General features: G+C 48.6%; 1 protein-coding gene across 2 annotated transcripts in view; it reads right to left on the reverse strand.

Annotated features, from left to right (window-relative positions):
• Window positions 1-16439, reverse strand: part of GAB3 (GRB2 associated binding protein 3) — an 82932-nt gene that overhangs the window by 24247 nt on the left and 42246 nt on the right. For both annotated transcript variants that reach the window (XM_041742094.1, XM_041742095.1), the window contains exons 3-6: window positions 15821-16040; window positions 15429-15733; window positions 2774-2829; window positions 1469-1688 (exon numbers count right to left, since the gene is read on the reverse strand). In XM_041742094.1, coding sequence (XP_041598028.1) covers window positions 1469-1688; window positions 2774-2829; window positions 15429-15733; window positions 15821-16040 — 801 coding nt within the window. The remainder of the gene's footprint in view (window positions 1-1468; window positions 1689-2773; window positions 2830-15428; window positions 15734-15820; window positions 16041-16439) is intronic.

A 16439-nucleotide genomic window follows, 5' to 3' on the forward strand; every position in this document is an offset into this window, starting at 1 on the left:
CAAAACGAAGAGCTCCGTCGGAGTTACAAGGCCCGTGAAAGTAGGCCTGACCACGGGGAGCGCTCGTGGCCTCTGGGCCTCCCAACGCAGGGTTCGTTGTCTTATTCGGTACTGGCTTGATCGTTCTTCTTCCAGCTACGTTTTCCCTACCTTCCTCCTGCTCCCACCGGACAACCTGCTCCCTCATCTCCACATCCCACCCAGTGCCTAGCACAGCACCACACACTCGGCAAACGTGCTGTCAGCATGCCTGGACTCACCCCGGAGGGCGCGAGGCCAGAATGACCGGGCTGGCCCGGGGGCCTCGGGTGCCCGCCTAGGGCCTGGCCACCTGAAGCGGCAGGTCTTCCAAAGGGCGAACAGAGCTGGAAACCAAGCAGCCGTCACAGCCACTGTAGCAAAGGCTTGCTGCTAATGACACGGGCCTGCTGGGCAGGTGGCGGGGGGCAAGAATGAGCTTAGCAGGTCACTTTGACCCGCTTTCCTTTTTTTTCAAAGATTTTTATGTATTTATTCATGAGAGACAGAGGGGGCACAGAGACACAGGCAGAGGGAGAAGCAGGCCCCATGCAGGGAGCCCGAGGTGGGACTCGATCCCCGGTCTCTAGGACTATGCCCTGGGCCGAAGGCAGGCGCCAAACTGCTGAGCCCCATAGGGATCCCGCTTGACCTGCTTTTCTTTCCCCCCGTCCCTCCTCCCTCTCTGTGCGTGCTGTTCGCAGACCGGAGAGGCCGCCTGGGAACAAGGCAGAAGCTTCGAGGAGCTCTGCGCCCATGGGATGCAGACTACGCACTGCTCCCAGACACCCCTGCTGATGGGCACGTGCAGGCCGGGCCGTGAGGAGTCGCACACGACCAGGTGTGACACTCAGGTACTTGTGTCACGAGTCATACCTCACTACCTGCCAGTGAGGACATTCAAGTGTATTTATTTTTTTATTTTATTTTATGGTAGTCACAGAGAGGGAGAGAGGGGCAGAGACCCAGGCAGAGGGAGAAGCAGGCTCCATGCAGGGAGCCCGATGCGGGACTCGATCCCGGGTCTCCAGGATCGCGCCCTGGGCCAAAGGCAGGCGCCAAACCGCTGCGCCACCCAGGGATCCCTCGAGTGTGTTTAAACTGAGAGATGCCAGGCGGCTTTCATCCCCGTCACTTATTTCTGGGTCTTTGTTAGGGAAGCAGCCAAGGAGCGGCCCTCAGGACTGGCCATGGGGGCTGCGTGTGCACCCCGCAGGGCCCTAACTGAGGTGCCCCGAGCCCCAGGTGCGGCCTTCCCCGCCCTGCCCGCCGCCCGGCCCCCGAGGCGCCCCGCGAGTGCTCCCCTCCGCTCAGACTCCACGCGAGTGCTCCCGCCCCCCGCACAGGTGCCCCGCGAGTGCTCCCCTCCCGCCCAGCCCAGGCCCGACGGGCGACTTCCCCCACTGGCCCCGCACCCCTGCCCCACACGCCAGGCCCGGTCGGGGCTTACGTCTCCTCTGGGGCTTGAGGTCCCTGTTCACCGGGGGGGGCTCCAGGTCGGCAGGCAGCTCGGGCAGGGGGCCGCACGGGCTTCCCGGGCTCATGGCCATGTAGTCGTCGCGGCTGCACGGCGCTCCGGCGACACGCGCGCCCGCCTGGGGGCCCATGGGCACGTAGCCGTCCCCGGGCCCGGCGCAGGCCGGGGCGCGCGCGGGGGACAGCCTGCGGGGCTGCGAGACAACGGCGACAGGGGGCGGGCTCAGCGGCGGGGGCGGCGGCCACCCAGTAGGCGGCAAGGCGTCGGGTGCTGTTGGGGAGTCCAAGCAGCCCCAGTCGGGGTCCGCTTCCGCACCCCCGAGGCGGCCAGGGACGCGGGACACAGCACCCGAGCACCTGCCGCAAGCGCTCCAGGCATAGCGCGCCCCAAGTCCCACCCTGCCCCCCAGAACTGGCAGGGCCCTTGCAGAAGGACGAGCCCCATAGTTCCCAGGCAAGTGCCAGCCCTAGGGGGCCGGGGAGGGCCCTCACGGGCTCACCGCTGAGTCCCCACACACTGCAAGGGGAACAGATGGTGCTCAGGCTATTTTTGGTGAAATTCAGGCTTAAAGGGACTCAAGTGCCAAACTTACCAAATGTATTTATTTTTGAAGATTTATTTATTTATTTATTCATGAGACACAGAGAGAGAGAGACAGAGAGACAGAGAGAGAGGCAGACACCCAGGCAGAGGGAGAAGCAGGCTCCCTGCGGGGAGCCCGATGTGGGACTCGATCCCAGGTCTCCAGGATCAGCCCTGGGCCAAAGGCGGCGCTAAACCGCTGGGCCACCCGGGCTGCCTTTTTTTTTTTTAAGATTTATTTATTTATTTATTCGGGAGAGACACAGAGAGAGAGGCAGAGACCCAGGCAGAGGGAGAAGCAGGCTCCCTGCGGGGAGCCCGATGTGGGACTCGATCCCAGGTCTCCAGGATCAGCCCTGGGCCAAAGGCGGCGCTAAACCGCTGGGCCACCCAGGCTGCCTTTTTTTTTTTTTTTTCAGATTTATTTATTTATTTATTCGGGAGAGACACAGAGAGAGAGGCAGAGACCCAGGCAGAGGGAGAAGCAGGTTCCCTGCGGGGAGCCCGATGTGGGACTCGATCCGGGGTCTCCAGGATCAGTGCTGGGCCAAAGGCGGCGCTAAACCGCTGGGCCACCCAGGCTGCCTTTTTTTTTTTTTTTTCAGATTTATTTATTTATTTATTTATTTATTTATTTATTTGGGAGAGACACAGAGAGAGGCACACACACAGGCAGAGGGAGAAGCACAAACTTACCAGATTTAAACTAAGCCGCTTGTCTCGCTGTCTTAAGGATTGGCCTTCCACATCCGCTGTAAGAAACAAGCCAGGCTGGTGAGAAACGCAAGACAGTCCGGGTCGAACCCGGGTTCCAAGCCCCTGTGTACCTCCGGGCCCTACGCTCAGCTCCGGAGAGGCGGAGAAGCGTAACACGCTTTCTACACGCAAGGCTGGCTACTATGTCTAGTTGGGCGGTCAGAACACACTGCCCCACGGAGGGAAACCAGGCAGATTTGGGAGTTTCTGTAGGACGGCTTCAGTTCTAGCTGTGAATTAGGAGGAGACAGAGCAAAGAGTTAACAAATGCCTGTTGCACCCATTGTATGAATTTTCGGGGCACAGAGATGGTAGAGACAGAGCTGGAGGTTGGGAGAGAAGGTGTAGGAGAGCCCTAGAGACGAGCGGTGGATGGGGCGCGTAGACACGGGCTCGTGAACTGGGGACCATGACTTTCTATAGCAATAGTCAGCCACTCGGGCACAGGCATGGAGAGAGAGGAAAGGTGGAATAATCCAGGACTAGATTCTTATCAGACGGCTGTGACAAACAGTGTGATGTGAACATTTACAATGATTGTTGAACTGAAAGAAGACGCGTCCAGAAGGCAGAGTGTTGAGATCAATGGGCCTACACTCCGATGAGATAGGATTTTTGGGAATTAGCATCTTAGAGATGGCAGTGAAAACCATACGACTAGATGAGTCTAAGTTGCAAGTGTTACTGGGTATTTACCCCAAAGATGCAAACTCAGTGACCTGAAGGGGCACCTGCACCCCAATGTTTATAGCAGCAGTGTCCACAGTAGCCAAACTGTGGGAAGAGCCCAGATGTCCATTGACAGATGATGGATAAAGAAGAGATGGTCTATATATACAATGGATACTGCTCGGCCGTCAAAAAGAGAGAGAGAGAGAGAGAGAGAGAGAGAGATCTTGCCATTTGCAATGATGTGGATGCAACTAGAGGGCCCTGTGCTGAGTGAATAAGTCAATCAGAGAAAGACAATTATCACATGATCTCACTCGTATGTGGAATTTAAGAAACAAAACAGAGGACCATAGGGGAAGGGAGGGAAAAATAAAACAGGACGAAATCAGAGAGGGAGACAAGCCTAAGAGACTCTTCATCATAGGAAACAAACTGAAGGTCTCTGGAGGGGTGGGGGTGGGGGGACACGGTCACTGGGAGATGGACATGAAGGAGGGCACGGGATGTGATGTCACGAGCACAGGGTGTTATTAAGACTGACGAGTCACTGACCTCTACCTCTGAAACCAATAATACACTATATGTTAATTAATTGAATTTAAATTAAAAAATAAGAAAAAAAGAAATTATTGTCAGTTATTGCAAGTTCTCTATTGCTATCTACATATTTGCGTTTCTTTTTATCATTATATTTAATACTAATGCTAGCTAATGTTTAAACTTGAATTTTACCTGTGATGCTAAAAATCAAATGAAAGCATATTTAAGTGGAAACATGCTTTCTTTCCCCACTTACATTTTTACTAGAAATAATGTTTAGGGGGCACCTGGAGGCTCAGTGGGTTAAGTGCCTGCCTTCGGCTCAGGTCATGACCCTGGGGTCCTGGGGTCGAGTCCCACCTCGGGCTCCCTGCTCGGTGGGGAACCTGCTTCTCCCTCTGTCTCTGCCACTCCGCCGCGCCCACCCCCCTCCTTGGTCTCTCTCACGCACTCATGCTCCCTCTAATAAATTAATAAATAAAACCTTTAAAAAAATGTTTAGGCTTCAAGACTATCGATGAGAGCACTGGGTGCAGCATGGAAGTGTTGAATCACTATATTGTACCCCAGAAACATACAGAACACTGTATGCTAACTGGAATTAAAATTAAAACTTCAAAAATATTTGTAAAAACTTTTTTAAAATATGGGGATCCCTGGGTGGCTCAACAGTTTAGTACCTGCCTTCAGCCCAGGGTGTGATCCTGGAGTCCCAGGATCGAGTCCTGCCTCGGGCTCCCTGCGTGGAGCCTGCTTCTCCCTCTGCCTGTGTCTCTGCCTCTCCCTCTCTGTGTCTCTCATGGATCAATAAATATAATCTTAAAAAAAAAAACCTTTTAAAAAATATATACCTTTTTGTGAATTTTCTTTCTTTTTTAAAAAAAGATTCTATTTATTGATTCATAGAGACAGCGAGAGAGAGAGAGAGAGAGAGAGAGACAGGGAGGTAGAGACCCAGGCAGAGGGAGAAGCACGCTCCATGCAGGGAGCCCAACGTGGGACTCGATCCCGGGACCCAGGGGTCACACCCTGGGCTGAAGGCAGGTGCTAAACTGCTAAGCCACCTGGGCTGCCCGAATTTTCTTATCATGTTACTTTTGCTACAAAATAAGTGCAAAAATAAAAAGATATAACTTGCCCAAGGTCTGGGAATTCATAACTAAAAGCAATATTACTTTTATTTCTGTCATTAACTTCTGATTCCTAATCCAGGGTTCCTTTCACTGTATCATGTCATTAATGTTAATACATGTGTGGATTGTACCGGTAAGTAAATAAAATAAGAAAAGATAAAAAAAAAATAAGTTACAAATGTTGAGAGCAGTTTAACGAAAGACCCTACAGAATCTCAGTATTCAAAAAGCAGGAAGATGAGCAACCAGAGAATAATAAGAAAAGTCCAGGGATCCCTGGGTGGCTCAGTGGTTGAGCACCTGCCTTCGGCCCAGGGCGTGATCTTGGAGTCCCGGGATCGAGTCCCACATCGGGCTCCCTGTGTGGAGCCTGCTTCTCCCTCTGCCTGTGTCTCTGCTTCTCTCTGTGTGTGTGTCTATGAATAAATAAATAAAATCTTTTTTAAAAAATAAATAAAAATAAAAAACAAAGTCCAGTACGTGCTCTCAGTTGAGTGCATACAAGGGAAGTGTTCCTTAAGAACTTGTAGATATGAAAAGTCAGGCTGCCTTGGAAAAATAAGCTGAAGAGTCAACATCATCTTTTCTCGGCGGGGCAGAGGTGCAGAGGGAGACGGAGAGAGAATCTCAGGCAGGCTCCACGTCCAGTGTGTGAGCCCAGTGCGGGGCTCGATCTTATAACCCTGAGATCACGGCCTGAGCTGAAACGAAGAATTGGACGCTTAACTGACTGAGCCCTCCAGGCACCCAGGAGTCAACATCTTGAAGTGAGAGAATAATTCCCAGATCAGAAAGATGTGATGGAGGTTGTGCACTAAATACAGAGCTTCCTCAAATTCCTTTATCGGTTGTGTCTTGATAAAGTCACCCTAAAGTGAAAATATTCTACATCGGAAATGTGCTTACTCCACCTAACCTACCGGACATGCCTTAGCCTCGCCTGCCCTACACGTGCTCGCTACACTAACACTCCCCTCCAGCTGGGCAAAGTCAGCTAAGACATGAGCCTATTTCGTAATAGTGCGTCGGCTGCCCCGTGTAAAGTGTATCGCCCGCCATCCCGAGAGCGAAAACCACAGTGGCTCTTAAGTGTATTGGTTGTTTGGCCTCCTGATCGCGGGGCTGACCAGGGGCTGACCAGGAGCTGCCGCTCGCGGCTACCGCCCAGCATCACAAGAGCGGACTGGACCATGTATCACCAGCCTGGGAAAAGATCCAGATTCAAAATTCTAAGCACAGTTTCTACCGAACGCAGATTGCTTTGCACGATCACAAAGGAAAAACATCCTAAATTGGGGGCACCTGCGTGGCTCAGCCGGTGAGTGTCTGACTCTCGGTTTCAGCTCAGGTCTTGATCTCAGGGTCCTGGGATCGAGCCCCGCATTGGCCCCCGCCACACACTCAGTAGGGAGTCTGCTTGTCACTCTCTCCCTCTGCCCCAGCCCCTGCTCGTGCACACATGTGCACTTTCTCTTCCTCTCTAATAAATTAAGGAATCTTTAAAAAATTCCCAAATCAAACTATCATAAGTCGGGGGCCATCTGTATACACATATATGTACATATATGCATATCTCCATTTCTTTATATATTCCTTTCTAACACAAACGGTAGCATATTATACTCCCTGATCTGCAACTTCATTTCTTCATTTAATATCTTGGAGATCAGGGCAGAGAAACACAATAAAGAGTTTCTTCATTCTTTTATTCACTGGCCTTATGTTTCATTATAAATGATGATCATTATAAATGACGGGCCATCATTTGAATATTCTAATATTAGATATCAATTTTATTCCCAACATTTTGCTTTAACACAAAGGAAAGGGGTACCTGAGTGGCTCAGTCAGTTTAGCATCTGACTCCTAATTTCAACTCAGGTCATGATCTCAGGGTCCTGAGACTGAGCCCCGCACTGGGTTCCATACTCAGTGGGAAGCCTGCTTCTCTCTCTCCCCCTGCTTGTATTCGTTCTCTCTCTCTCTCTCTCTCTCTCTCTCTCTGTCTCATTTAAATAAATAAATAAATAAATAAATAAATAAATAAATAATCGATCTTTTTAAAAAAACTTTTTAAATAAATAAATCTTTAAAAACAAAGGACAGAAATGGTTGAAAAAATAGACATAATGAAATAAGAATTGAATGATGTACTCAGGAAAGAAAGTGAAGAGAAAGATAAAACCAGCCTCAGAAATGAAGCCTAAGTTACAAGATTCCCAGGGAAAGAGAGATTCAACAGAAAATTTAATAAGTGCCATTGAAGAAATGCCAGAAAACAACTAAAAAATAAAAAAAGAAAGAAAGAGAATCACAGAAAAAATGGTTGACATAGAAGACAGGCAAAGAAGATGCAGTATACATATTTATTATTAGATTCCTCAAAGAAGGAAAACCAAACCGTGGTATAGTACTAATATTTAAGAATATAATCCAAGCAAAAGTCCATAAACAAAGAACACCTGACACCACATACTGAAAGGGCCTGCCAAGTACCTGGATTACCTGGAGAGTCAACTCTACCCAAGATGCTAAATTCTATTACAACAGCTATATTGATAAAATGACAGAATGAAAATAAATAAATACTTGGAAATAGTTCAAAGCTAGAGAAAGAACAACAGAGAAAACCAAAAGACATCACAAAATAAATATAAAAGCAGAAAATCGTAGAGTGTAGAGCAAGAGTAGACTTAATTTGAAAGAAACAAAATCTTGGGCAGCCCGGGTGGCTCAGTGGCTTAGCGCCACCTTCAGTCCCGGGTGTGGTCCTGGAGATCCGGGATCAAGTCTCACATCAGGCTCCCTGCATGGAATGGAGCCTGTTTCTTCCTATGTCTGTGCCTCTCTCTCTCTCTCTGTGTGTCTCTCATGAATAAATAAATAAAATTTAAAAAAAAAAGAAAGAAGAAAGAAGAAAGAAAGAAAGAAGAAGAAGAAGACGAAGAAGAAGAAAAAGAAAGAAAGAAAGAAAGAAAGAAAGAAAGAAAGAAAGAAAGAAAGAAAGAAAGAAAGAAAATCTTAAAAAAGAAAAAAATCTTTGGGGCACCTCACTGGCTCAGTCGGTGGAGCATGTGACTCTTGATCTCCGGGTTTTGAGTTCAAGCCCTACATTAGGCACAGAGATCACTTAAAAATAGTCCTAAAAAATCAAAATCTTTGTTTCCTGGGAGAAAAAAATACAAAAGGCAATCGATTAGCCAATCTAATCGATAAAGTGAGGGGGGAATAGCACAAATATATAAAATAAGAACTGAAAAAAACAAAAAACAAAATAAGAACTGAAAAGGAGGAAATTATCATTGAGGTACTTGAAAGAAATACAAGACAATTCTGCACCAATTTCTACACAAATTTTAAAATCTAAATGAAATGCATAATTTCCTAGGAAAATAAAGCAGACCAAAAGTGACCCAAATAAGAATAGAAATCTTGTCCGTGTATATTACCCCAGAATAAAACAGAAAAAATTCACCATGGAGCTACCTCCCCAAAGCATCACAACCACGTGATTTCCACGGGGAATTTTACCAAACTTCCAAAGAACGGTGCTACACAAATTGTTCCAAAGCATAGGAAAATAAAAACGTATTTCTAATTCTTTTTATGAAATAAGTATAACTTTGGTAGCTCAACCTAATAAAAATAAAGCATATTAGAAAATTACAGGTTAGGGTGGCCCAGCGGTTTAGCTCCACCTTCAGCCCAGGGTGTGATCCTGGAGACCCGGGATCGAGTCCCATGTTGGACTCCCTGCATGGGGCCTGCTTATCCCTCTGCCTGCATCTCTCCCTCTGTCAAATAAATACAAGTTTTTTTTTTAAGATTTTATTTATTTATGAGAGAGAGAGAGAGAGAGAAAGAGAGAGGCAGAGGCACAGGCAGAGGGAGAAGCAGGATCCATGCAGGGAGTCCGACGCAGGACTCGATTCCAGGACCCCAGGATTGCGCTCTGGGCCAAAGGCTGGAGCTAAAACGCTGAGCCACCCAGGGATCCCCTAAATACAAGTTTTTTAAAAAGAGAGAATTCAAGAAACACACAAGACAGAGTGTGAAATATATAATACATATAACTGAGGCCCCAGAGGACAAATAGGAACAGAGGAGAGGCAATATTTGAAGATATAGCAACTGTGAATCAATAAACCTCAAAAAGAATTAAAATTGTCTCAGAATGAAGTTATGAGACACCATGAGCAATGATAAACTAGAAAAAAGCTTAATGTAGGGACGCCTGGGTAGCTCAGTGGTTGAGCGTCTGCCTTCAGCTCAGGGCGTGATTCTGGAGTTCCAGGATCGAGTCCCACATCGGGCTCCCTGCTGGGAGCCTGCTTCTCCCTCTGCCTGGATCTGCCTCTCTCTCTGTGTGTCTCTCATGAATAAATAAATAGAATCTTAAAAAAAAAAAAAAGAAATGGAATGTATAACTTCCAAATCAGTAGAAGTGAAAACTGAAAAGAGGTGAGAAACAAAACTGAAAAGAGGTAGCAAACTGAATTCAGAAGAAAGGAAGGAATGAGATTACATGTAAGAAATTTCGTACTTACAGGAAAAACAGAAACCACAAAATAAAATGGTACAAATGAATCTAATTAATGTAGAGGAGTTAACCTTTCCAGTTAAAAGAGAAAGACTAGCAGAATAGATGAACAGATTTTCAATAGCAATACAAAATCACTATTTTTTTTATAAGAAACATATCCTAAAGTGCAGTCATGGAAAAGCTGAAAGCCAAACCATGAGACAATACGGACCATGCCTACGAACCCACGGAATGCCGGCTGGTATTGGTTAGCAGTATTTAGTACTTAATACAGGCCTGGGTGTATTAACACCATATAAAATTGAGTTTAAGACAAAAACATTCCTAGAGAGTCATGACAGATTGGGAAGCTTCAATTCAGTACAAAAATACAAAATTATAAGAGGTTTGTAACTAATAACACAGCTTTAAATCACACACACAAAAATTGGGCAGAATTAGAAGGGAGAAAGACTCTTCGATCACAGGGGTAGACTTGAACACAGCTCCCTCGGTGACTGGTGCAAGGAGGACACAGAAAATCAGTGCAGCCAGAGGGGGGACGAGTGACACGGCCACTGAAGCCCTTGACCTGAGCGACCTGGCGTACACTGCCTCGCTGAGCAGTCTCAGGGCACAGGCATCCTTGCCAGGGATGTCTACAACATTCCCAGAAATGCCTGTGTGTTGAGCCGCCGAGGAACTCTCCAATTTCTAAGGACTGAACTAGAGCATGTTCTCTAACCAAAACATATTCAACGAGAAGAAGAACTAAAAAATTCTCAGGTTTGGAAGTTAAGAAATACAGGGTTGTTGGGGGTTTTTTAAAGATTTTATTTACTTATCTATTTGTTTATTTATTTATTTATTGGAATGAGAAACAGAGAGAGATTGCGAGTGAGCACAAGCAGGGTTGTAGAGGCAGAGGCAGAAGGAGAAGCAGGCTCCCCACGGAGCAGGGAGCCGGATGCGGGACTCGATCCCAGGACCCCAGGATCACGACCTGAGCCCAAGGAGGACACTCAACCATCAAGCCACCCAGGTGCCCCAGAAATGCAGTTTCAAGTAATGCACGGGGCAAAGAAGGGACCACAGTGAAAACTAGAAAATATTTTGAACTGAATGAAAATGAAAATAGGACATCTCAAAATGTGTGGGGTGCGGCTGAGACAGTGTTCACAGAAAATTTGTAGCCTTAAATGCATACGTTAGTTAAAAAAGAAAGGAATAAATTCAATAGGCCACCCATCCATCAAAAGAAATACATTTAAAATATGCAAATTACCTCCAAGGAAGTACAGCAGGAGAAACTTTCTCTGGAAAGAACCAGATAGTATTTTTGATTTTTACAACCCCTTAAAAGTGTAAAAATCTGGGCAGCCCGGATGGCTCAGCGGTTTAGCACCGCCTTTGGCCCAGGGTGTGATCCTGGAGACCCAGGATCGAGTCCCACGTCAGACTCCCTGCGTGGAGCCTGCTTCTCCCTCTGCCTGTGTCCCTGGCTCTCTCTCTCTCTCTCTCTCTCTCTCTGTGTGTGTGTGTGTGTGTCTCATGAATAAATAAATAAAATCTTTTTTGAAAAAGTGTAAAAACCATTCTTAGTTGGTGGGCTGTAAAAAAACAGGCTGTTGGTCAGATTTGGCCCAGAGGCCACAGTTTGCTGACCCAAGAAGGAAGGAAATAATAAAGATATGGGCAAAAATCAATGCAACAGAAAACAAATATACAATGGAGAAAAAAAATCAACAAAGCTAAACCTTGTACTCTGGTTAAAAAAAAAAAAAAAAGCAAACCAAGGAGGCCTGGCTGCTAAGTAGGTTGAGCATGTAAGTCTTCATCTCAGGGTCCTGAGTGCAAAGCCCACGTTGGGCGTAGCGCTTACTTAAAACAAAACAACTAGTAAAACTGATAAACTGCCAGCAAGATTAATAAAGAAAAACAGACAAAGTTCACATTTTCAGTATCAGGAATGAAAAGAAACTATTCTCATAGATCCTACAGATAGCAAGAGGCTCTTATAATCAATTCTATGACAATAAATTCAAAAAATCAGGAGAAATAAAGAAATTGCTTGAAAAACATAGGAAATCTGAATAGTCTACCAAAGACTAAAGAAAGAAATTGATTCCGTAATTTAAACATCTTTCCACAAAGCAAATCCCATGCCCCAATGGCTTTTCTAGTAAATTCTACTAAATCAACTAAATGTTTCCAAATAATAATTTTCTAGTAAATTCTACTAAAATCAACTAAATTTTTCCAAGTAATCAAAAAGAGGGCAACTTCAGCATAATCTTTTTTTTTTTTTTAAACCAAAACCTGGGCAGCCCGGGTGGCTCAGTGGTTTAGCGCCGCCTTCAGCCCAGGGCCTGATCCTGGGGCCCCGGGATCGAGTCCCACGTCGGGCTCCCTGCATGGAGCCTGCTTCTCCCTCTGCCTGGGTCTCTGCCTCTCTCTTTCTCTCTCTGTGTGTCTCTCATGAATAAATAACTTAAATCTTTAAAAAAACAAAACAAAAAACCTGACACAGTTATCACGAGGAAAGAAAATCATAGGACAATCTCCCTCAGAAACACATATCAAAAGACAAGTTCAAAACAAAGTATGAGCAAAACAAATCTAATAATTTTATATTTAAAGGATAGTTTTTATGATGAAGTTGAGTTTATTTCAGGAATGCACGGTTGGTTTGGTCTTCAAAAAAAGTCAATCAATGAACTTCCTCACATTAAGAGGATAAAATAGAAAAATCACAGATCATAAAATGTTTCAACAAATTCAGTGTCTAGTATGATTTTTTAAAAATAACACTCAGTAGGGCGCCTGCGTGGCTCAGCGGTTGAGCGTCTGCCTTTGGTTCAGGGTGTGATCCCAGGGTCCTGGAATCGGGTCTCCTGTTGGGCTCCCTGCAGGGAGCCTGCTTCTCCCTCTGCCTAGGTCTCTGCATCTCTCTCTGTGTCTCTCATGGATAAATAAAATCTTTTTTAAAAAAATAACACTCAGCAAAGTAGGGTTATCAGAGAATGTCTTTACTAAGTTGTATGAATCGTATCAACACAAATCTGCACGTCACACTGTAATGGCGAAATGCTAGGAGCTTTGCATCTGAGACCAGGAATAAGACAAGGATCCCTGTTATGACCACTCCTATGCCACAATGTCCTGGACTTCGTAGCCCAAGCAGTGACGGGAGAAAAAGTGAAGGAGAGATACGTGTAATAAAAAATGAAATGCAACTATCATAAGCATTTGCTTGTGATATAATTGTATTCAAAGAAAATGAAACTTAATATATAGTTTAGAAAAGTTTGATACGAAGTCAAAACACAAAAACTAGGGCAGCCCGGGTGGCGCAGCAGTTTAGCGCCGCCTTCAGCCCAAGGCCTGATCCTGGAGACCCGGGATCGAGTCCCGCATGGTGCTCCCTGCATGGAGCCTGCTTCTCCCTCTGCCTGGGTCTCTGCCTCTCGTGTCTCTCTGTGTGTGTTGTGAATAAATAAATAAAATCTTTAAAAAAAAAAACACAAAAACTAAACTAATTTTTATACAATAGCAAAAAAAGTCACTAAAATACCAGTGCCAAGAACATTGTAAAATAAGAACTCAGTGGGAACATGTTAATAAGAGAGATGTAAGACTTCACTAAAAACCACAAATGAAAGAAAAGGTGAGAAGACTTCAAGACCGAAGGGCCAGTAATTCTAGGTGGGTGGCACTGGCGCAGACTGGACCGCAGGGCCCGGCGGGAGCGGCAGCAGAGCCGAGATGCACACCGCCCCGTACATAGCATGTGGTTATGGCCAAGGGGCTCCGGAGAGCATTGGGCATCCGGGGGCCTTTGCAGTCCAGGGTGCTAGGTCGCTGGAAGGAGATCCCTGTGGCCCCTAATGAACCCTGACCCCACTCCGCTGTCACAACCGTCGATTCCAGGCCGCCCTCAATGGGGAAGGAGAACAACCAATCTGACATATTCCCTTTGCTTTATTGGCTCCATTTTGCTTTTGCCCATCGCTGTCGTTTTGGGTCTTTGTTTCATGGCCAAAACCTCTATCTTAAGGACTTTAATTCTTTTTTTTTTTTTTTTTTTTGTTTTTTTTTTTTTTTGTTTTTAAGGACTTTAATTCTGATGAGACTGTTGCCTTCGTGTAAAAGAACGCAACATAATTGTTTTTGGCCTGTCTTGAAATTTTATTTATTTATTTATTTATTTTAATTTTTATTTATTTATGATAGTCACAGAGAGAGAGAGAGAGGCAGAGACGTAGGCAGAGGGAGAAGCAGGCTCCATGCACTGGGAGCCTGATGTGGGATTCGATCCTGGGTCTCCAGGATCGCGCCCTGGGCCAAAGGCAGGCGCCAAACCGCTGCGCCACCCAGGGATCCCCTGTTGTGAAATTTTAAATTTCAATTTTTGGTTCAAGTTGAGACCCTACAAAAAGAGGTTTTATCTTTTTATTAATCTCTACCCCCAATGTGGGGTTGAACTCACAGCCCTGAGATCAAGAGTCACATGTTCTACCGACTGAGTCAGCCAGGTGCCCCTTCAATTTGAGACTGTAAAAAAAAAAAAATTATTTATTTGAGAGAGAGAAGGTGTGAGAGCACGAGCAAGGGGAAGGGGCAGAGGGAGAAGCAGCGGGGAGCCCGATGCAGCGGCTGCATCACAGGACCCTGACGTCATGAGCTGTGCCGAAGGTAGATGCTTCAGTGACTGAGCCACCCAGGTGCCCCAGTTTGAGACTCTTTTTTTTTAAAGATTTTTTTTATTCATTTATTCATGAGAGACAGAAAGAGTGAGAGAGGCAGAGACCCAGACAGAGGGAGAAGCAGGTTCCATGCAGGGAGCCTGACGTGGGACTTGATCCTGGGACTCCAGCGTCACATCCTGAGCCAAAGGCAGGTGGTGAACCACTGAGCTACCCAGGGATCCCCTGAATTCAAGACTCTTGACTCAGTTTCTTACTTTACCATTTTACTGGTCTAGTCATTTCACTTCCCCAAATCTGCTCGTGTATTTTTTCACTTTGCCGTTTTTGCCCACTGTGCACATGGTGGCACCTGAAGACCCTTTGTGTTCAGTGTACAGTCATCTGATCGAGGTCAGCAGAAAGAAGTCACGTGTAAAGGTCACAGCATTGGGGACGTCGGGGGAGTCTTTGCCAGGGCCGCTGGCAGAGTGAGAAAGTCACACAATTTGAAAGGAGTTGGCGTTCCTCAAGCCTACAGAATCCCTTTAGGATCCCAGTTATAGGCAGCAGTGGGGGGTGATCACGTCGATTATGTTTGCCTGGACAGGGTGCTGGTGGGGGGTGGGGGGGGAGAGAGAGAGCAGGAGAGGCAGCGGGGCAACGTCATCAGAATTAGCAGCTGTACAGGAAAAGGCAGAGAGGGCCCCGGCAGGGCGTGCCCCCCGAAGCAGCCCACAGGCCTGGGCCAGCGTGACCTTGATGGGGACACCACTGGGCAGGGTCACTAACAGTGGCGAGGACGTGCGGGGCGGGGGGGATGGCTGGCAACTGAGAGAGCTGCGGGCCTCGCGACAGCGGAGCCTGGCACCGGGCTGAACGGGGGTGGCGATGCCAGCATGTGACCCGGCGGGGCCCCCAGGGACTGCGGAGCACGCGGGGCGCTGGCTGTGCGGCTCTGCCTTCGTCCCGCAGCCTCGGGGCGCTGAGCGGCAGCAGCGCGGGCAGGTGGCGGCGGCGGTGGCGGCGGGGACCCGCCTTACCTCTCCGGGTCCTCACGTTGTCCAGGCCGGACAGGGAGACTCTTCTGGACGCCGCCGCGCCCTCGGGCTGCGCGTCCTGGCGCCCCTCGGACAGGTGGCTCGGCTTCGGGGGCCGCGGGGGCGGCGTGCGGGGCGCGGGGTCCGGCCCCCTGGGCGCGCGGGCCGAGCTGTCGGGGCACGGGGAGGAGCGCGGGGGGGGCGCGTGCTGAGCGCCCGGCTGCGCGCAGGCCACGAACACGTTGTCGCACGACGTGGGCTCCGGGGGGCGCTCGGCGTGGGGCCAGCTGTCGCACCTGGAGGGCAGGCTGCGGGGAAGAGCACGGACGGCTGGGGCGCGGCGGCAGGGGGGACCGCGCGGCGCGCCTGCCGCCCACCCACGCGCGCTAGCGTACCTGGCGTGGCGCGGCCGGCCGCTCTCGCAGTGGGACAGGACCAGGTAATCGGGAAGGGACAGAAAGTCGGCGTCGCTCCGGCCGTCGTCGGCCGCTCCGCGGAGCTCGCCCCTCGGCAAGGGGGCGCCCAGTGCGCGGGCGGCGGGAGGGGGCCCAGGGGGCGGCCCGGGCGGCGGCTGCAGGGAGGCGGGCGGCCCGGGCCGGCGCTCCGCGGGGGCTGCTGGAGAAACCATTTCCCGGGTTGGCGGCGCGGAACGGCGCCCGCGCCCGACCCCCGACGGCGTGTCCCCCCCCCCCCCCCCCCCCCCCCAGAGAAGATGCGAATCACAGCTGGTGTCTGTGCGGGCGGAGGCGGCCGCGTCCCCAGGCCATAAACAACGTCTGGGGAGCAAGGCCAAGGTTCCAGGAGCGAAGTGTTGAATCAATTACGGGCAAAAGAAGCCAAAAGCGTCTTGGCCTACAGACCCGCGCTGACGGCGGCTCCGCACAGCTTCTTCCCGGCTCTGGGCCGCAGCCCCGCATTACTGTGTATCCCCTCACCAGACACACACACACACACACACGCGCGCGCGCACACGCACCCCTATCCCTATGCACATGTAAGGCTGCACACGGACAT

The sequence above is a fragment of the Vulpes lagopus genome, chromosome X (genome assembly GCF_018345385.1).
Source record: "Vulpes lagopus strain Blue_001 chromosome X, ASM1834538v1, whole genome shotgun sequence".
Taxonomy (NCBI): Eukaryota; Metazoa; Chordata; class Mammalia; order Carnivora; family Canidae; genus Vulpes; species Vulpes lagopus.